At 47.9% G+C, this 22542-nt stretch overlaps 1 protein-coding gene across 1 annotated transcript in view; it reads left to right on the top strand.

Moving 5' to 3' along the window:
* SORBS1 (sorbin and SH3 domain containing 1) overlaps positions 1-22542 on the top strand; it is a 237035-nt gene that overhangs the window by 114013 nt on the left and 100480 nt on the right. Inside the window, exons 3-6 of the mRNA XM_060125606.1 lie at positions 5831-5875; positions 10446-10514; positions 13313-13408; positions 15499-15627. Coding sequence (XP_059981589.1) covers positions 5866-5875; positions 10446-10514; positions 13313-13408; positions 15499-15627 — 304 coding nt within the window. The 5' untranslated portion in view covers positions 5831-5865. The remainder of the gene's footprint in view (positions 1-5830; positions 5876-10445; positions 10515-13312; positions 13409-15498; positions 15628-22542) is intronic.

The following is a 22542-nucleotide window of genomic DNA, read 5'->3' as shown; positions in this document are numbered from 1 at the left end:
TGTGTGTGTGTGTGTGTGTGTGTGTGTATATCAGGTCGGCAGATTGGATTTCAAAGCTAGAGTATAATCGGGGTCTGGTCGAATGGGGAGCTAGCTTCCTGTAGGCAGCTACAGTGGAGATAAGGAGGGTCTTGGTTATTTTGAAGGTAAGACTTGAAAGTTAGGTTCCGAAGGCTAAATAGAGATGAGGGCAAAGTTCCTGACTGAACACCCACCCACTAAATGCTCAGTCCTGAGGATGACACAGCGTCTCCCTTCCAGAATCTTACAATTGTGTGTGTGTGTATGTGTATTTGGGAAGAAGCAATGGAGGCAAAACACCGTAGGTCATAGGGGAGGCTGGAGCATGCTGAGTGGGAGGTCAACCAGGGACTCATTCTCTTCCAAGAATCTTTGCTGGACCTTGAATTTATTTTTACAGACAAACTCAATTCCTCCCTTGTCCTATATCCCTGAATCATCCATATAAGGAAGGACCTTCTTTCCTTCCCCAATAAACAACCCATATTTAGTTATTGGATTCTATTTCAGCTGGGAGCATGAGCAACTTTTGCTTTTTGGTAATTATTCACTCTGTGTCAGCGAGACTTATCAGAATTATAGGGTTGTGGAATTAGAGAGGGACCGTGCAGAACCGTTACTTATCTGGATGCATTCTTAACAAGACTGGCTACTTCACATCTTGTTCTTTTGGTGGAATGTCTGTTGATGCTGTGGTGTTCTGACCAAGTTCGGTAGGTCTTGACAGCCCGAGGGGTGGAATGGCGGCTTGAGCCTAGCTGGCCCACCCAAACCGTGACACTGTAGGTTCCTGCAACCCGCCGGGGGATTGCTGCCCACTTGTAGTGGTCCAGTTTTGCCACTAGGTGGCACTGTTCATCATTTTTGGCTTTTAACCAAAGCACCTGACTCCTTTGGAGGGGACTTGGGGGAGAAATTATAAAGATGTGCCATCTTGTTCTCAACCAACTCAAACTCTTTACAGCTTAGTTTTTAAATAAATATTAAGTGTCAGAAATTTTTATGTAAAATAAACTCTCACGTTTAACATATGATGGTAATACTTGTACTATCTCTAAATAAACTGCGGGCATTAGACTGTGACTTCTAAAGCTTTCAGCGTTCTCTGGTCAGACTCAGTTTGTGCAGCTTCCTGATTGCATCCCCGCCGCCCTGGCTCTCAGCTCTTCAGGTTGTAGAGACAAAACCGTTTGCTGAACCACTTGGGATTCCCCTCTGGACGGCCTTATTCAGGAGGGAGGAATGAAGATTCTCCTCTCCCACTGAAACCTTTGGGGCTCCCTCCTCCCCCTCTCCTTGTGCTGCTCAAGATGCCTTGGTTGCAAACGACCAGCCATGGCCTCTGGTTGACTCAGAATGAAAGGGGGATTTATTGGCGAGATCTCAGGTAGTTCAGAGTTTACAGGAGGCAGGCGAACCACACTCAGAACAGGCAGAAATTCAAAGAGGCTGAGATGCATGGACTCAGAGCCAACACCAGGCCCCGGAAGAGTCTGGATAAGGTGTCACTGCTGTTGCAACCACCGCCGAGGATGGGACACTGGGCACCGTCCTCGGCACAACTGCCACTGCCACAGTTTTTATTTTGATATTACTTTAAACTACCCCCTGCTTCGTGTCACCTGCTGCCCATTTAAACAACCAAGTGAGAGCATGTAACAGGACCTACTACCGAAAAAGTCTATGTGTGCAGAGCTAGTACCCACCTAGGCATTGCCATTGCCGCCTACTACATCATACATGTTCTTCAAGTACTGGAATAGTGTCCTACCACCCTGGGCCCATTCTCTTTCCATCTTTTCGCAATCCAACCACTAAACAGTAAAACACCTGGCCTGGGGAGGGGCCCCCCGCAGAGAACTCTACACCTGGCATCCACTCTGGTTGGTGGATGTTTGTAGTAAAGTGATGGTTAGTATTTGGGATACTATCCCTGCCCATATGTACTTTAGGTCACTTTGTAAGTAAGGGTAGTGCTGACATCTAGAAATTACTAGTGTCTGTATTGAGAAATATATAAAATGTGCAAAGGGTGGCCGACATATGACAGATGGTGAAGACATCACGTGCGAGTTGAGGCGTCCTTTTTGTTTGCTTTATAAGACATTTCCATTCGTTTCTTCCCCGGCCTAAGAATGCTGTTGTGCTATGTACTTATTTTTTTAATTGAAGCATAGTTGATTTACAATGTTGTTGGTTTCAGGTGTACTGCAAACTGATTCAGTTTTATATATATATATGTATGTATATAATGTATATAATATATATATACTTTTTCAGATTCTTTTCCATTATAGGTTATTATAAGATACTGAATATAGTTCCCTGTGATATACAGTAGGTCCTTGTTGTTTACCTGTTTCTTATCTATTTCTTAGTGTGTATCTGTTAATCCTAAATTCCCAATTTATCCCCCCCCACCCACTTTCCCCTTTGGTGACCATAAGCCTGTTTTCTATGTCTGTGAGTCTATTTCTGTTTTGTAAATAAGTTTGTATCATTTTTTTTAGATTCCACATATGAGTAATATGATATTTGTCTTTCTCTGTCTGACTTAGTAAAATAATCTCTAGGTCCATCCATGTTGCTACAAGTGGCATTATTTCATTCTTTTTTATGGCTGAGTAATACTCCATTTATGTACTTATTTTTAAAATTAAGACAAACTCTACAGAGGGAGCTGGTAAATGAATTATGGAACGTTACAGCCATTAAAATGATGACTGTAAAAATCCAGAAAAATGTTCATGAAATATTTAATTTGAGAACTAGAACACAAAGCTGTCCAGACATTGTTTACAACTATGTAAATGCTATTTATGCAGATAAAGGTTAGAAAGTATTGTAAAAAAAGAAAAATATTAAGATAACTTCACTGTTGGAAGTAAGTCAGAAAGAGAAAAACAAACACTCTATGCTAACACATATATATGGAATCTAAAAAAAAAAGGTGGTTCTGAAGAACCTAGGGGCAGGACAGGAATAAAGACGCAGATGTGGAGAATGGACTTGAGGACACGGGGAGGGGGAAGGGTAAGCTGGGACGAAGTGAGAGAGTGGCATGGACATATATACACTACCAAGTGTAAAATAGATAGATAGTGGGAAGCAGCTGCATAGCACAGGGAGATCAGCTCCGTGCTTTGTGACCACCTAGAGGGATGGGATAGGGAGGGTGGGAGGGAGGGAGACGCAAGAGGGAAGAGATATGGGAACATATGTATGTGTATAACTGATTCACTTTGTTATAAAGCAGAAACTAACACACCATTGTAAAGCAATTATACTCCAAGAAAGATGTTAAAAAAAAAAGATAACTTCAGTGTTGAAATGAAAACATTTCTATAGTCGTGCTTTAAAAGTTAAATAAATAAAACCTTAGCATAATTATTTAAATGATTTAAAAAATAAAACATTTGGATGCTATCCTGACATCCGTTTTGGCCCTGGGAGGCAAACGAAGGTATCATAAAACCAGGATAGGAAACCACCCGGGCATATGGAACACAGCGGTTTGTGTTCTTAACTGAAAGAACAAATGTTTCCACAGCTTAGAGAACAATCTGAGGGGCTGTTGAAGGTCACGGGTAGTCTCAGGTGTACTTGACAGTGACAGAGGCAAACTTACGGCTGATTTGGGCTGGAGAGAAGGACTTAGAATGATTTCCTTTTTGCCCCCAGCTTCTATTCAGTCAATTCCAAGGACAGTTAACAAGACAACCACCCAGAAAGGAAACTGGTGCCTGACTTCAGTGTTAAAAAGGAGACTAAAGCGTGTCTCTTGGTGCAGACCCTCAGACCATACCATGACCTTAATACAGAATTCATGAACCGGGGAGTTGATATCCTCTACATCATTGCTTTTCACACTTGAAAGTACCTAGGGACCAGCTGGGGATCTTGTTAAAATACAGATTCTGATTCAGTTGGTGTAGGGTTGATTCTGCATTTCTCCTTTTTTTTTTTTTTTTTTTTTTGCGTTACGCGGACCTCTCACTGTTGTGGCCTCTCCCGTTGCGGAGCACAGACTCCAGACACACAGGCCCAGTGGCCATGGCTCACGGGCCCAGCCGCCCCGCGGCACGTGGGATCTTCCCGGACCGGGGCACGAACCTGTGTCCCCTGCATCGGCAGGCGGACTCTCAACCACTGCGCCACCAGGGAAGCCCTTCTCCATTTTTTAGTAAGTTCCCAGCTGCTGGTCTGCAGACCACATGTTATATAATAAGGTTCTACAGCACATGAAGACTTACTTTTCAGGTTGTCCTTCAGATGTGTTTAGCTAGACCTTACTATTCAAAACATGTGCAAGACTTGTACCTGGAAAGCTACAAGACATTGCTGAGAGAAATTAAAGGGGACCTGCATAAAGGCAGAGAGTTCATTCTCATGAATTGGAAATTCAGTGTTGTTAAAATGTTAATTTCCCCCAGATTCATACATAGATTGAACAGGAACCCATTCAAAATTCCAGCAGGCTTTTTTTTGTTTTGGTGGAAACTGGTAAGGTGACTCTAAACTTTTTATGAAAATGCAGGGGACCTGGAAGAACCAAAATGATTTTGAAAAAGAATGAAGTTGGAAGACTCATACTACCCGATTTCAAGACTTACTATAAAGCTCTAATCATCAAGACAATGGATTAGATAAAGACAAATAAATGGAACAAAGTCCAGAAATGGACACACACATATATGGCCAGTTGCTAAATTGTGTTATACTAAGTGAGAGAAGCCAGGTACAAAAGATTACGTACCATATGATACCATTTATGTAAGATTCTAGGACTTCCCTGGTGGTGCAGTAGTTAAGAGTCCGCCTGCCGATGCAGGAAACAGGGGTTCGATCCCTAGCCTGCGAAGATCCCACATGCCGCAGAGCAACTAAGCCCATGAGCCACAACTACTGAAGCCTGCATGCCTAGAGCCCGTGTTCCACAACAAGAGAAGCCACTGCAGTGAGAAGCCCGCACACCGCAACAAAGAGTAGCCCCCGCTCGCTGCAACTAGAGAAAGCCCGTGCGCAGCAATGAAGACCCAATGCAGCCAAAAAAAAAAAAAAAACTTCTAGAAGAGGTAAAACTATAGTGACAGTAGCCAGTGGTTTTGGGGGACTTCAGATGGGACCATATTAAATGAGAGGGTTACTGTTTGCATATCAGTGAGTAAGTGGACTGCATTCCCACCTCAAAGCAGTAGAGTGTAGTTCCTAAGTGCCTGGGCTTTCAGGTCGGGCTGTCTGCGTTCCAGAACCAATTCTGCCACATGGGCAGCAAGCTCTTCGCCTCTCTGTGCTTTGGTTTCCTCATCTGTGTAAACTAATACAATGCTGGTTCTTACCTTATAGGATCCTTGTGAGGATCACACGAATTAATATATTTAAAGCACCTAGAACATTTTCTTGAGCATAATAAGCTATATATAATCTTATTATTACTCTCCAATAATCAGTTTGTGTTGTGATTTTATCTCTCTGTCCTAAAACTTGGTTCTTTCCTTCACCCTCTCCTTGATCCACATGGACTCATGTAACCTGAGGTTCTTAATAGAATATTATAGGTGGAAGGGATCTTGGATAGTATCTAAACCAAGTACAGTTGACAAAATGGAGGCCAAGGAGTTTGAGTTATGTGCCCAAGGTCAGGTTAGCACACAGCCAACCAAGAACCAGAAGGCTGGCCAAGTAACACCTGGTCCAGCTCTGTTTTATCAAGGCTTATATACGGTGTTTGCATTTTTAGTGTGAACCATAGGGATTTATCTCGAACCTGCCATTTATCAATTCCATTCTGGTGTTTGTTTTTCTGCAGAGCCCCAGTTACAGAAGACTTGTCCTATCACCACCATGAGCTCTGGTAAGTCATTTAAAACCCTGTCTTCTTCTTCCTGACAAATCTACAAAACTGGACTGTTTACCCAGATTTCCCTCTTGCTCTGAAGGCCCCAACTGCATTTCATTGTTTATTTTTCGAGTCCTGGGTAAGCGTCAAAGTTTTGTCATAAATCGTCATCACAACCTTTATTATTAATGATTTACTGAGTACCTACCCTCTGTCAAGAACTATGCTATACACTTTACATGTACTGTGTCCTAATCTTTATAACGGGCTCCCTTTCCCTCGATTTAACAACTTTATTGAGATATAATTGGCATACAATAAACTTGTGGATATTTTAAGTATCTTATTTGTTAATGTTGACATATGTATACACCTCAGTGGCATTTCTTAATCTGAGTGACTGCAGCACAAGTGAACGGATCGACCATAATTGCCCCATAGTATGAGCTAATCCGTCACTTCCTTTATCAGGGCAAAACCACCCTTTTGCTCTGCCTTTGGTAGTAAAAATCAAGACCTACACAAATGAGCAGTTCTGAGTAGTTCTGGTTTAGCGCTGGGGTAGAAAGCCCGGGCTAGGGAAGACAGAAGGGAATAGGTAGGTACCTGCTCATGTAGCCAAGAGCTGTCAGCTCTCCAGCCCAGGATTCGGGGCAGAGAAGTTTCCATCTGGAGATTGAGGCCCACCTTAGCTCCTGAGTGCACCCTGGAACCTCCTGAGACCTGCAGGCAGGGTGGGCTGGGGGATGACCTCGTGGATAGCTCACTCAGGGGCCTCCTAATCCTGAGATATCTCCAGGGTGCTATCAGAGACCTCCGGAGGTTAAAAACAAGCCTTTCCGCTTATTTACGTGCAGTGCCCTTTTAGCCAAATCCTAAACCTTGCCGGACAGTGTGCTCATTAGGAGGAGGAGGGCCACACACTGAGTGTGCGGGCTTTGGCCTGTGGTGGATCCTTCTCTCCACTCTCCTCTGTAAGATGGACATCACGAAAGCACCACCTCATGGGGAATTTTGAGGATTAAGTGAGGCAGTGCTTCTAAAGTACTGAGCACTGAGCCCGAGGCCTGTCCAGTGTCCCATCCGTGGGTTACCAGCTCAGGTTCCCTCCTTGCGAGGAGAGGGACTGGGCTTGTCCTTGACTCCATGGGTGCTTCTCCTATGCGTGAGGTGGCTACGTCCCTTCTTTTCCCCTCCAGGTGGACTCGGGCACTGCCAGTAGTCCCTGCTTTGCAACTCATTTTTTCTTCTCGCTTGGCTTTTTGTTTTTCCTGTCATTCAAAATAGGCCAGGGTTTTATTGCTTTGTTTTGTTTTTTTCTTAGCTCTGTAGCCTAAAGTGTCTTGTTCTTCTAATATCAGGACAAGCCTGAACTGGTATCACCACTCCTGGCATGAATAAGGGGGGAAGAAGTGGGCAGGGAGGGGCTGGTCAAGGGTGCAGAGATGCCTGTGGGACTTCTCCCCAAGTTCTCTCTCAGGCGTGACGCTGAAAGGAGGCATTTCCTAGGAGGAGTCCAAAAAATCTGGACCCTTTGACCTGATAATCGCGCTCTTGGGAATGTCTATCTTAATTCAAAGGAAACAAAAACACCCACATGAAGGTGGGGAATGAATAGGTTCGTTATGTGTGTTTACTTGAGGGAGATTATGCCACTAATAAAAGTGATCATCCGGAAGAAAGCTATGTAGAAAACATTCGTTTTTAACCTTTGGTGGAAAGAGCTGCATGTCTGGGGTCACCTGGCTAGTGACTCCTGAGGCAGCCCCAGGCCACCAGCACCGTGCTGCAGAGGTGTGAGTGTGAGGTGATGGAATTATTTTTCCAAATTTCTTAAAGTTTGGTTGTTTGATTAAAAAAAAACACACACAAAAGGAAAGGAAGGACATGGGTCTGGGCCTTGTGGAAGCTCAGAGGCTGCTGGCACTGGGGAGGCCCAAAGCAAGGCCTGTAGTCCTAGGAAGGGGATGGTTAAGAGAAATTAGGGCAGGTGCATAGGGAAGGGATAGTCAGAAACGATGGAGTGATGGAACGGGTGATATTTCTTTTACTTGGATTTCTGGCTTTCTGCCAACACCCTCCTTCCATCCATCCCAGAAATGTAGGTGCAAAGGGGACTTTGGGAGAACTAGCCTTTGTCTGTAGGTAGATTGGGGGCAGTGAACAGGATGGGCCCTATGGGGCCAGTGTCGGGAGGTCATGGCCGCTGTGGCGGGTCTGGGGGGCGGGCACAGGGGCAGTAGCCCTGCTCACATCTGGATCCAGGAACGCCTGGGCTGGCCTGTCAGTGTAGCTTATGTCAGGGAGGCTGATTGTTAAGAGCCCAGGTAGGGTGACCAAGTCTCAGCCCAATGAGCTGCTGGGGTTGGGGGCTTCTTTCATTTTAAGAATAAAAAATGTTTATCCTAGCTGGGTTCAAAGAAGGTAAGCTGTGGGTGGGATGGACCAGACCAGACTTCAAATCCCTATTTAGTGATCTTAGAGCCCGGCATCCTTTCTGAGCTTCAAATTCCTTACCTATAAAATAAGAGTTCCTAACTTCTAGCTCCAGGGGCCTGGGTATTAAGAATAAAAATGAGGTGCTCATTATGAAATGCTGAGCATGGACCCTCCGATCCGGGTAAATAGAGGGCTTTAGAAACCCATAGCTGTTCTGATTATATTTGTGGCTTGGTTTGCTCTTGGCCGCAGGGAACGTCACCCCAAGCACACTGATCACATGTCCCACCTGCTTGTCTTCTCTGGACTGCTGCCGTCAGTTCTGGGATGGGAAACTGGGTGGGGCTTAGGCTGCTGGTGGGCAGTGAGGGTCTCAGTGTCTGCAGCTGAGCAGAACTTTGAAAGGTCTCCACTGGTACACAGGAGGTGACATTCAAGGTGAACCTCAAGGTGCAGAGGATTTCCCCAAGCTAGGAAAGGGGGAGCGTGCATTTCTGGCCGAAGGCCTTGCAGGAACCAAGGCCTGAATGTCGGAAAGTATCTGATGTGCTGAAGGGGTTGTGAGGAGACCGTCATGGAGGGCAGGGGCAGGAGGGAACTGCAGCTGGAAAAGGGCTGGGACCTGTGGCTGAAGTGCCTGGAGTCTGGGATGAGTTGCCCAGGCTTTGTCCCTGGGTAGCTCCTGGTTACTGGGGCTTGTTTGTTGGGTTGCTTTTAATTATCAGGAAGGTCAGTTTGTTCATTTGAATATAACCACTTATGCCAACATACAGGCCATCTCACTGACTAAAGAATGATATTCCTAATGTACATTTGGGGGAACTTGATTCCAAGTTCAATTTGTTTCCTAATTGAAATGATAACATGTATGGTTGCATTCCCAGACTAAACCCTGATATTTTTATTTCTCAAAATAGAAGTGAATTATTTGCAAAGCAGAAATAGAGACACAGAGGTAGAGAACAAGTGTGTGGATACCAAGGGGGAAGGGGGTGTGGGAGGAATTGAGAGATTGGGATTGACACATATACACTATTGATACTATGTGTAAAATAGACAACTAATGAGAACATACTGTGTAGCACAGGGAACTCTGCTCAATGTACTGTGGTGACCTAAATGGGCAGAAAATCCAAAAAAGAGGGGATATATGTATATCTGATTCATTTTGCTGTACAGTAGAAACTAACACAACATTGTAAAGCAACTATACTCCAATAAAAATTAAAAAAACAAAAATAGGGACTTCCCTGGTGGTCCAGTGGGTAAGACTCTGCGCTCCCAATACAGGGGACCCAGGTTTGATCCCTGGTCGGAGAACTAGATCCCTCATGCATGCCACAACTAAAAAAGATCCCACTTGCCGCGACGAAGACCCAGTGCAGCCAAAATAAAAAAATACATATAATAGTAAAAATGTAATTTAAACATTAAAAACAAACAAAAAAATAAAATAGAAGTGAAATGCAGTATATTTAAAGTGGAGGGTTTTAGAAAATCATGTTGCTTTGTCCTGTTTTGTTCTCTGTCCTGCTCCCTGGGGCTTTTTCAGCCAGATGGGGGTCTAGAGGGTGCTCTCCAGATACAGACTGAGGGCTGGGGTGGAGAAGGGGCAGAACGAAGGCCAGGAGAGCGGTCAGGGGGCCAGGTCATCGCCACAACCAGAACACAGGAGCCTCGGCTGGGGACCCTGGGCTGGGGGCAGGACCGGCATGGCTTCCATAGCAGCGGCGGTGGGGTGGGGCGAAGGGAAGTGCCACAGAGACTGAGGTTTCTGTCCTGGCTGTCTGACAGCTCTCATCCAGGATGCACAGGGATGCGTTCGAGCGGCCTTGGAATGGTGGAGAAGCCTTTGTCAGGCAGGAGATGCCATTTTCAAGGAATTAAGGAGATTTTTTTTAAATGTCAGAAGTGAAGCCAAGCCAGGAAGCCAGAGAATTTACAGCGCTCACAGCACACTTCCCATCCCAAACAGCTTTCGCGTTCTCCCCGCCACAGAGCATTCTCGGAGCTCAGCGACGACGCCCTGGGGCCCTTCTTCAGGCCTGAGGAAGGCTGCAGGGCCAGCGCTTTGCACCGGGTGGGACTCAGGGAAGGGCAGCTAGACGTGATCACAAGCCTCGGGCTCTTTCTTTCTTTCTTGCAGAATGCGATGTTGGTGCTTCCAAAGCTGTGGTGAATGGTTTGGTTCCGGGCGGCAATGGGCAAGACAGAGGTAAGGCTCTTGAAGGGAAACTTGGCATTTCTAGAAGGAGCAGGGCCCGGGCCACCTGCCTGGTGGGAACAGTCACTGGTCTAATTAGGCCGTGACCTGGAGACCTGTTCCTATGCTGTCCGAGAATTAGGAGTCTGAGGCTGCCGTTTCCCAATGTGAGGTGATGTATTAAAAACTGTCCCTAGCTCACAGGATGCTGTGAACCACAGACCCCAAATACACGGGCAGAGGCCTCGTGTGTATGGCATTTATCAGCCTGCAGTCTCTCTTACCCAGCATTTCACCTCCACCTGTGATAAATAGTGACACATTCACCATCCTGACCCTGAGGCAAGAGCCTAAATTGCTGAAATAAATTATTTTGGTGACCTTAGTTTCATGCGCATCCTCTCAGATTTTCAATTTTTAAAATTTTAGGACAAAAGATGTAAGTGTGAAATGAATGATGGATAAGATGACCTTTGAGGTCCCATCTCTCATCCTGAACAGCCAGGCCTCAGGCTTCCCATGTCACTTTGCAGTGTGAGGAAACAGGGGCTCGGGTCCTGGTCTGCTGCTCGTAAACAGAGACCTCTTGGGAGGTCCTTTGTCTTTATGGCTATGAGTTTCCTTATCTAGAAAATGAGAGAATTTGATGATCTGCAGTATTTTTTCCTGCTTCAGATTCAGGTTCCAGTGATTCTATCAGTGTTCATCCCACAAGTCTTATGGTATCAAAGAGGGAGGGCAAAAGTCCTGTCATGGGCATTTAAGTTAAAATGCACCCTCCCTCAAAGAAAACGCTTACAAAGTTTGACATATTTGGGGCTTCCCTGGTGGCGCAGTGGTTGAGAGTCCGCCTGCCGATGCAGGGGACACGGGTTCGTGCCCCGGTCCGGGAAGATCCCACATGCCACGGAGCGGCTGAGCCCGTGAGCTGTGGCCGCTGGGCCTGCGTGTCCGGAGCCTGTGCTCCGCAACGGGAGAGGCCACAGCAGTAAGAGGCCTGCATAGCACAAAAAGGAAAAAAACAAAGTTTGACATATTTGGACTTTGTAATTACCATCTGGGTCAGCCAAGTATTCATTCTGAGACGAGGCAAAGTGTAAAGTCAGAAAGAGCAGCCAGGAGGGGAGGCGTAGAGAGCGGGAGAGATGGGGAGCCTGGGGCCGGTTGGTTGGGAGGGTCCTGCTGTTGTCCTGTCTTCCGTGTCTCCCTGCCCGGCCGCTCTTCTCCACGCCTGGTGTGAGGCAATGTTCTCGGGGTCTTGGACAGCCTTGGCCAATTCGCTTAGAGAATGTTGAAGGGCGGTGCCTAATAAGCATCTGATGAGGAGCACACAGGGAGACGAGCGTGTTTGATGCTCCCCCCAGCCCTGTGAATTCATCAGCAGAGGAGACCTCGGAGGTGGGCGGGCAGGGTGGCCCGTGGAGTTGCATTCCCCTCGCTCCTTGGTAAGACCCACCTTTGGTTGGAAAGAGGAAGCAGATGCAGCCTGGAGTCATCAGGGCGGCCTGGGGCGCTCAGTAAACCAGGTGCCAGGACAGCTGGGCTCCAGTCTCGGGCTCTTCGCTTGAGCACTGGATGACTCCGACCAGCTCTCTTCTTCCTCTGAAAATGGTAACAGAATCCTCCCACCCAATCTCCCAGGTGGCCGTAAGGAACAGTCACCAGGATTGCTGTGAAAGCTTGTTTGTATCTTAACACGTGCAGGGTTGTTATTATCAACTCAGTTCTTGGCGGCTGTATGACTGCCGTGGACCTTGTGAAATGACAGCCTGATGGACTGGAAGGTGAACTACCCACCTCCGAGCTGCCTGCCTCCCTCCTGTCCCCTTGACAGGCTCGTCAGCATGATGCTGATGCAGCCGTGACGGTCTTGCTTCCCAAACAGCCCTACCCCGCAAGGTGTGACGTGGATCTGGGACCATAAGAACTCCGGGTGTTGCTCAAGAGTGACATTGCCACCATAGGCTTGTTGTGAGAAGGAGGGTTTGGGACTATGCCCACCATTGAGATTCCAGAATCTGGGTAGCAGGGGGCCCAGGGAAGCCTGTGCCTAGATAAGCATGAGCATCCGGGACTTGAGGACAGCAGCCTTCACCCACATCCCAGGTAGTATCCCAGCTTTCAAAGCTCAGCTGGTGTCAGCACCCTGGGCCTCGCGCTTGAGTGCTCCCAGAGTCTTGAACAGGCACTTGGACACTCGGCAACCTCTTGCCCAGGGAAGGATGGCTTTAAGTAGGCCATCTGCTGCCCAACAGATGGGGCCTCTGATTTGCTCAGGGCCGGAGAGCTGTGGTTGTCAGAACAGGCACAAGACCCCAGGAGTTACGATCCTGGAGAAGAGGCTGTGATGGCTGAAAGGACCAGGCAGCTCCCAAATTTGTTCCCTGTCCTTCCTCCACTCCTCTGGAGTTAGAGGAGCCATAACTCTCCTCCTCGGAGCCTCCCCCCAGCATAGACACCCTAGCCTTCTCCCAGGGGGCCCCTTGGACCCTGCTTGCTCTCCCCTTCCTCTATTTGCCAGGCCATCTGCGTCTCTGTAAATCTCTTTGTCTAGCGAGTTCCTGGTGTGGCAGGCAGCACAGACACTGATCAGCTGCATCTGGGGGACGGTCATGGGAGGGTTCTGGTGACTTGGTACAGGACTCTAAAGAGCGAAAGCAGGTTATTTTAAGTTACTGCATCTACCGCTCTTCCTATTGTTCTTCTGGTGTGGGTGACTTCCTCCTATTGTCCCTGCCCGGTTCCTCCACTGCCTGAGTGTTTCCCAAATGTTTTTTCTGGATGCACCATTTACCCTTTTGTGTTTTCAGCAACTGCAGACCCTATACGTGCACGCTCTATTTCTGCTGTTAAAATAATCCCTGTGAAGACAGTGAAAAACTCTTCAGGCCTAGTACTCCCTCCAGGTATCTCTCCTTGGGTTGGTTTTTGTTGTTTTTTTTTAAATTGTTAGCAGATCATGCATGATCCTTTCTTCTTTCCTTCTAACAAAGACTTGGAGGCTTAATCCTTGCATGTTTAGGAGCCACTCCCTTTCACTTCTCTGGCTGGTTTCCTTTCTTCATGTGTGTGTGTGTGTGTGTGTGTGTGTGTCTGTGTGTGTGTGTGTCTGTCTGTCTGTCTGTGAGCCACCGGCAAGTGTGGAGAGGAACTGACAGGTGCCTTGCCCCTCCCCCTTAAGGAGAAGGTCAGTCCAGAGGCTGAATGTTGATTCCAGCTGGTGTAGGTCTGAGCCACATAGACGACTTAGGTTCCCCTTAGATGTTCCAGCTCCCAAGACTTTATTTAAAACTCCACTGTCCCCAAGAACTAATGTGGCTACACAGGGAATCTCTGAATGGGTGTGAACTTGAAGCAGCTCCCTTAGATGCCACACCTGGCTGCGTCTCTGTGATGCTGGACGGACCATTTCCCTGAGCACTCCCTCCTCTGCCCCAAACCTCACCAGCAGTCACTTCCTGCCTCTCCTCTCCAAGGAAGGGGGTGCAGTTCAGACGACAGCTCTGGCTCATGGCTTCCTTCTGTACAAAATGAGACGAGGGAGGCCCAGGTGGCTCTTCATCCCACTGGTGGTTCTTTCAGGAGTTGGGCCAATCTGGCTGTGCATCCAGGACACTGTGGACGGGCTGGGTTTGTCACTTTGCCCCTCAGCCTTTGGCAAAGACCATGACTTTGCCCCTCACCCTTTTGAAAAGACCGTGAATCAATTTTGCCAGTAGTTCTGTGACATCAGTCACTTACCTCTTGATAGGGTTGGATGAGTCAGATGCTCTCCAAGGCTGCTGCCCGCCCTGCCATACATTGTGGTTTTGCGCTTTGCTTTCAGTGCAAGAGGTGCTGACGGCAGATCTGTCCTCTTCTGTAACACTAATGATCGTTCTGTCTGAGCTGTCAGAAAGGGGGCTGCCAGAGTGGAAAGGAGAAGCAAAGAGGCTTGGCTCCTCTTGGCCCTGGCACAGGAATGGGCATGAGTTGCACATCTGAGCCCACATCCTGCCCGATGCCCGCCTTAAACTTTACCCATAATCCCAGTCATGACAATTTGAGGTCCAAGATCCAGGCTGTGCTGTGAGCAACTTGAAAAACTGTGGAATTCAGTTCAGCTCAGCTGTACAGAGAGAAACATTCAGCACGTGTACCTCCTAGGGCTGTGTGGTCTGTGTGGCTTTCTTGTTTCCCCGTTACTGATTTTCCTGGAGGATGAACATCCAGATCTTTTGAAGCCTATTTTGAAATCCTTCTCCATGCAGTTCTGAAAGATACCCTTGGTCTGTTATTAGGCCATTGTGAACTGTAGGAGAGGTCGGGGCCCAGGGAAGGCTCAGCTGGAAGTGCAGTGAACACTGTTCCTTGAAGGATTTAGCATTTCTAGTCGTTTTCTTTGGTGTGAATTTTCTTCATTAAGTTTCGAATGTGAGGCTCTGGCCCTTGACCTTTCTCACCAGCAGCATATCCTGTCTCACCACTACAGGGGGCTTGGCTTGCTGATACAAGGAGATTGTCTTTTGCTCTTCCGTTGGGGGGCTGCACGGAGCAGTGATTCTCTACAGAACCACCACCTAATTCCCTGTGCTGTCGACTTGCTCTTTTTTAAGAAGGATGATGTGGGAGCTTGAGAAATCTTTCATAAATTCTTTCTTGAACTGAGCCTTACTAATTGGTCAGAAGCTGCTCACCAACCTAAACTTCATTTAATAAAAGGAATCAACCCGCTTTGATTTGGAAATGTTTACAGCTGACGTTGTAACGCATCCATTGACTCAGAACTCACTGTTGCCTCCATTTCCTCCTAACCTCATGATGGGTGGTAAACCTCTGAAAATGTGATTTGTCCCTCTTCACCATCCACAGGTTAATTTTCATTGACCGTCAGACTTTGCCTGTCTGTAACCAGGTTCATCTCATTCCCCAGCTGTACCAAGTTGCTGGCTGACTGTCGCTTTCATCCTCCAGGAGCCTGGGACTCAGTCTTTCCTCTTGGGTCTTTCCTTTTCAGACACGGATCCTACAAAAATCTGCACTGGGAAGGGAGCGGTGACTCTCCGGGCCTCGTCCTCCTACAGGGAGATCCCAAGCGGTAGCCCTGTGAGCCCTCGGGAAACCCCGCAAGAGGAAAGGAAACCAGGTGCGCTACCTCGGAGACCAGGGGAAGGGTGGGGCTCTGCCTACCGATTCTCCCAGGGGCCCCTGGCACAGACCTCTCTGTCTCGTCTCTGTGGTGGGTGGTGATCACTGCCCTAAACTGACAGGTACCCACTTGCTTCAGGCAAAGGCACGGCGGCGACCACTTTACTCTAGCTTTTGACGGAACGCGTGAGCAGTCTGAGGCTCTGCAGACTAGTTTAGGAAGATGGAGATGGCTTAAGGGCCTGGGGAGGGAGTGGTGGGATGGCCTCCAGGCTTGGCTTCTCTGAGCCGTCCCCACTTCTAGGGGCTCAGCTGTGACCATCCAGGCGGGGCTGGGGCTGGGGAAGAAGCCAAGGGAGACTGAAAAGTGCAGGCGGCCAAATGGCCTCAGCTCCCGGAAAGCAGGGAGGCATCCCGAGGGAGCAGGATCAGGAGAGCGTGTCTAAGGCCAACACAGAAGCCCCCGCCCCTCGGGAAACCCGGGCGCCTGGAGCACGGTGCTGAGGTGGACACCTGGGACTTTGGGATCGGCACATGGGGTTCATGTCCTACTTCCACCACCTGTTGGCTGTGCAGCCTGGGATGAGACGGCTGCTCTCCCTCAACCCTGGTGAGCCCACCTGTCGGATCAGGTTGATAACTGTACCTGCCTCGCCACGTCATTGTGAGGATGAAGTGTGTCAAGGGTTTTGCATTGAGGTTTTGCATTTTCGACAAGTTCCCAGGTCATGCTGATGCTCCTGGGCCAAGGACCACACTTGAGAGCTACTGCCATAGGGGACGGGAGTTTTCTCCCATCTTGAAGGAAGGAAATGGAGAGAAAATGAATTGGGGTGATGACCACTTCCTTGGGACCAGAGACATGCAAGCTCTTCTGGTACAGTCGGGAGTGGTGTGTTGTGATAAGATGGAACTGTACAGGATGGAGATGGTCAGTACCCAGCATCCTGGAAACTTGACTTTCTTTCTGTTCCCTGCCAGCCGTAACAGTACAAAGGCAGATGCCCAAGGACGAGGCCAGGCTAGGGTTTGAGCACCAGCCCCGTCCTGGTCATGTCAGTCCCTGTGGAAAGCTTCTTTTTCCCTAGGCTCAGGGGAAGGCATGAGTGGCCTCCAGCACTATTAGGTTGAAAGTAGCTGCTTGGCTCTGTTTTCCTGAACCCATACCTGCCTCTTTCCCTACAGTACTTTGCCACTCTGGTCTCCAGGAGAGGTGGGGCCACTGGGAAGATCCATCTCCCAAGCTGGAGGACCTCTGGGAAAGAGAGAAACCTAAGGGATAATTTAAAGAGAAGGACCATACCTACAGCCCCGTGGCCCGATAAAATGACCTCACAACCTCCTGGCCCTTCCTCTGGTGGTGAATGGGAATGGTGAATGGCAGGAGAGGGAGCCTTGAGCTCCCCCTGGTGGTCACAATGTGGCACTAACACAGAGCCCCGATGTTGTTCTTTACCTTGCTGTCTGTAGGTTTGCACTCCAGTGCAGTGATTTGAACACTTAAGGAAGCTCTCTCTAGTCCCCAGATAATTCTATATCTTACAGATTTATAACAGATAATTTGGATTAAAAAAAGATCTTGTTTTAAATTGAAAATACTCTGAAGGATTGGGGGATGGCTATCAGTCATTCACACCTTACAGTAAATTAATCTTTGTAGATTATTTTTCTCCAGATAAATAGAGGTCATTGAATCCAAATCAGCAGACATTCATTCTGCATCCTATAGGGGCCAGGCATCACTGGGAGTCACGAGGAATTGTGACGAGAAGGGAAGAAAAGGGAGAGAAATTTGGGGGCATCATGTGAGCACAAGAGTTCCAACCAGAGAGTCAGGTGTGGAGCCCCAGTCCACTGTCATGCTTTCTGACCACACGTATGTCACACCTCTGAAGCACGTATGAAGTATGAGGGTCTTGGGAAAGATGGTTTTCAAGCCTTTCTAGTTCCAGAATGCTCTGTGAACTTGGGAAGTTTGGGAATTAACCTGACACAAACAGAAGCCTATTCACTGGGGACACATTCAGGATTGTACACTAGGCCAGTTTGGGTGGAAAGGAACAAGCTGGGGTTGAGTAGGGGTGGGGGGAAATTACACTGATCAGGTGACCAGCAGGCTGGAATGAGTTAACACTGGAGGTGCGGATAAAAGAGGATGCACCTCCAGAGGTGGGACACTCAGGACCAGGGATCTTGTTCTCTTACCCTCCTGGCCATTGGCCAGCATCCTGCTGGCCCTTGACTCTGGCTGGGTCCGTGTGGCTCCCCAGCCCTCCTCATCCCTGCCTGCTCCCTCCATCTGAGCCTCTGGATGACAACTTGCTGGCCCCCACCAAGCCTCTGAGACTTGACCAGCCTCATGGAAACAGTTTCCGGCAGCATTTGACGGCAGCTGTGCTAGCCTGGACTGGGAGCCCAAGTGTGAGGCAGGGAGCCTTGCTTGGCTCTTGCCAAGGACTGGGCGTGCTTCCTTTTCCCAGCATCTTCACAGATAGTGGGTGTCAGATAGCGTCCAGGTCTCTCTCCTGCCACCAGGGCCAGCATCTGTGCCCCAGCTGCTCTGGCTGTCTCCTCTCTGCATTGCTCCCTGGCTTTACCACATTCCTCCATCCCTGTAGATCTCCAAGTTGCTGATCATCTGCCTGAACTGGAAGCTTCGGTCTCACATTACTGCCCAGCACCTGTGGCCTGATTTCTTTCCCCATATGGCCCCTTGACACCTGCATTTCAGAGGTGGCCCCTATTTCCAGTCCTTGCTCCAGCTCCCTTACCCTGTGAGAGGTGGTCTCGCTCTCAAGTCACACAGTCCTCTCTCAAGGTTCAGCTGTACCACTTACTGTCTTGGTAATATGGGCAAATTAACCTTGGAGAGCTTCACTTTCCCCATCTGTAAACTGGAGATGACCTTAATAGAGTCGCTGGGATGCAGTGAACTCTTCCATCTCAAGATATAGCACAGAGCCAGGCATGTACAAGGTGCTCTTGAATGGAAACGATTCTCGTTTCTGTGGATCAGGAGGCCACTTAAAGACTTGCAGTAATTTCTCGTAGAGGCTGTGAGGGTCTAGGCCCAGCGTGGTGGTGGTGGGAATGACGAGCAGGGGCCAAGCGAGAAGTGTATCTGGAGAGTGGAATGGCAGGGCTTGGCACAGTGTTTAAGGAGTGTGGAGAGGTAGGGCTCCGTGCGGAGCAGAAGGCGCCTTCCCTGCTTGACTGGGAGAATAGATGTGGCACTCATGGAGATGCTGGATTTATGAGGGGAGTTGGAAGGAATGTTGGATTCCACTTCTTGACGTGCTGAGTTTCTTGGCAAGAGAAGGACTTCTAGGAGGAATTTTCTAATAGGCATTTGGAAATTTGGAATCCAGGGTGTGGATTTGGGAGCCATTGGCATCCAAGTGAACATGGGGAGGGTGGAGATGCTCTCTGAGGTGGAGTGACAGACGGAGCCCTCAGAGTTGCCCAGTTTAAACCCAACCTCCAGGCTCCTGCCCTCAGTGGTAGCTTGACTCTGGATCCCTGACCACCCTCCTAATCTCTGAATGTAGACCTAGGTTTTGGGATCTGAACCATCTGGAAAGAGCTACAGTAATCTTAATGCTGATTCCCGGCCTCCAAGAGAGGCCTCTTATTCCTGCTTCCTGGTATAATAGCTTGGCCAGGTTTGGGTAATGGCCCTGTTGGTTCAGGTGTGACTCCACCTGTGTCCCCAGGTCACGGTGATCTTAAGAGGAGACAGGGAGCCTGGACTGGTGGTGGGGGCTGTACGAAGCTTCCTTCTGGTATGGCATGGAGACCATCAATCCCTGTGTTCTGACTCAAAAGCCAAAGTTCAGTTCGACATTTACAGCTTATTCTGTGCCAGTTGGCCCCCATCCTTCGTGTCTGATTCTTGACGGCAAAGTTAGCTATGGATGTAAGGATTCTTGGACCTGCAGTCAACTCATTTCCTCACATTTGCTCTCGAGAAATGACAGTAGCAGAAAGATAAGAAAATTGACATTAAAATAGTTAGGCATTCCCTACCCCCATTAACTAAGAGTCTTTTTCGTGAGCTCACGTATGAGAAAAGGGGGCCAAATGAGAAGTAGTTGGAGGCAGAAGTCCCCACAAGAGAAGACTCTCACTGTGACACCAGCTGCAAGGTCAGGGGATTCCCACAACCACTCTCAGGTTTGATAATTTGGTAGCAGGACTCAAAGAACCCATTGAAAGCTGTTATACCCACAGTTCTGGTTTATTACGGGGAGAAGATACAGATTAAAATCAGCTAAAAGAAGGAAGCATGGAGTTGGTGTGGTCCCTCTCCTGTGGAGTCAGGACATGTTAGTTCCCAGCACTGCGTGTGAGAACATGCTCAGAGCAGTGCCAACCATGAAGGTCATACAGGCTGTGGCGTCCATGGTTTTCATTGGGGCTCTATTACATAGGTGTTATCCACTGCCCAAGTGGTTCGTCTCACTCTCCAGTCCGTTAGGAGGTTGAGCGCAAAGGCCCCCAACCTAAGTCACGTTATTGGTTTAGCACAAAGACAGTCCTATCAGGATGACATTCCAAGGGCTTAGAGATTAACTCCTGGAAGCCAGAGGGCAAAGGCCAGACCTCCTTTTGGGGAAGAGTAAATTCTTTCCCACACAGCATGAATAAAAGTTAAACAAGGTATGGAACGCTCTTAGACCCACTTTTAACACCTTTCCTCTAACTCGTGGATTCTCTACCAGGAAACACAGATCTAACTCAATGAAAAGTGTCCTGAGATCCCAAGAAGTGATCAGCAAAACAAGCTTACAACAGACCAAGATGAAATTAGCACAGAGTGAGATAAAGGAAAATAAGTAAGCTGTGGCCACAGGCCAGAAAAGATTGTATATAAAGAATAGATGGGGCTTCCCTGGTGGCGCAGTGGTTGAGAGTCCGCCTGCCGATGCAGGGGACACGGGTTCGTGCCCCGGGCCGGGAAGATCCCACATGCCGCGGAGCGGCTGGGCCCGTGAGCCATGGCCGCTGAGCCTGCGCGTCCGGAGCCTGTGCTCCACAACGGGAGAGGCCACAACAGCGAGAAGCCCGCGTACCGCAAAAAAAAAAAAAAAAAAGCATAGATGGAGAAAAAGATAAGGCAAAATAAATTAAACTTCTCATGGAAAGGTTTGGTCTCCTCAGGGCTGCAAAACCTCCTGAGGGACCCAGCTTTCCAAGGCCCTCCTCCATCACGGGAGCTCTGAGCTAACATTTATTGAGAGAAGCATTTTGACAGTCTCCCTAACCAAGAGTTAATAATTGATGATCATGTACATAAAATTTCACCTGCCACCCTCAGACACAAATGGCCCTGGGCTGCTACCAACCTTCAAGGTTCAGAAGAGTAGGTAACAGATGAAGGAGGATGAAGCGTCAGAAATGCAGCTCTTTTAAATAAGAAAGGAATGTTCTGAGGAGTCCTGGGAACTGCCTTTTTGGGGACGGGGTAAGGGGAACAGTTTTAAAGACTTGGAATGAGAAGAGAAAGTGGGTTGATTCCCGAGGATATTATGTTCTTAAGGCTGTTTATCAAATGGCAGAGTCAACTGCTCTAATTGCTGTGTCTGGGAAATGTTTTTCCCCTTATGCTTTGGATCCCGATCTTACTAAGCACGTACCTTATGCCACATACTTCCACTTAGTCCTTATGACGAGAGAGAAAATTTCTCATTTCACAGATGAGGCTATGTCCCTTGCTGCAGGATATGCAGTGAGCAAAACAGGATTCAAACTAGGCTGTCTGATTCCACAATGACAGTCCCTTTATGATACCTAAGGGTTTGGGAGGAACAGACTCACCTCAGCTTTCCACGACACATCTGTGTGCCAACATCACCTGAATAGAACCAACCCAGCCAAAGAGCAGACAAAATAACATGCTTCCACATCCATGTACAAAGTTCACATCCTTTATTGATAGCCTCTCATCAGAACCTGTTGACATAGAGAACAAACGTATGGACACCAAGGTCGGGGAAGCGGGGCTGGCGGGGGGGGTGGGATGAACTGGGAGATTGGGATTGACATATATACACTAATATGTATAAAATAGATAACTAAATAGAACCTGCTGTATAAAAAAAATTTTTTTTAAGAGAACCTATTGACATTTAGTGCGTGTGTGTAAATCAAATAAATTTGATAGAACGACTTGACAAAGCCGGACTAGAAATAACCTAGGAAGGAAGATGAGATAGTAAAAGTGATAGATACAGGGGAGGAAGGAGAAACATTTTCATAGTGTGGCACCTGGTACCTGAAGGCCTGTGGGTGCAAGGAAATCTCGGGGCCAGGATCTGCATGGATGCACTAGCGAGTGTTAAAATGGTCACTTTTCCTGCTATATAGCACAAGGAAGTCTTCTCAATACTCTGTAATGAGGTATATGGGAAAAGAACCTGAAAAAGTGGAAATCAGTATATGTATAACTGGTTCACTTGGCTCTACAGCAGAAACTAACACAACATTGTGAATCAGCTCTACTCCAATAAAAATTTTTTCAAAACGGTCACTTTTAGGACACGTCACGTACCTGACCTCAGCAACCCTGTGCGATGTATGTGGGGTAAGGGTTATATTTTATAGATGGAAACAGTGAAATTTAGGGCGATCAACAGCTTGTCCTTGATTGCACGAGCTGGTACATCACAGTAATGTGAGTAAAGATCAAGTCCTGTAAATTTCCCAGCCATGTGGTTGGGACAAGAAGACAGATATCTAGGAATTGTCCCTAAGGGAGTGGCAGAAATGTGACAGCCAACCTGCTAAAAGAATGTGCAACTGAAACAGGTTATAAAAAGCTCGTTTTAGAGGAGGACGGAATTTGCAAAAATGGATACCATTTCCCAGAGTAAGGATGTTTTTGAGTGTACATTAGTATGCCATTGACTCTCAA

Source organism: Lagenorhynchus albirostris, chromosome 16 (assembly GCF_949774975.1).
Source record: "Lagenorhynchus albirostris chromosome 16, mLagAlb1.1, whole genome shotgun sequence".
Lineage (NCBI taxonomy): Eukaryota > Metazoa > Chordata > Mammalia > Artiodactyla > Delphinidae > Lagenorhynchus > Lagenorhynchus albirostris.
The sequence above is the reverse complement of the archived record's forward strand: the minus strand, read 5'-3'. Positions and strand labels throughout refer to the sequence as shown.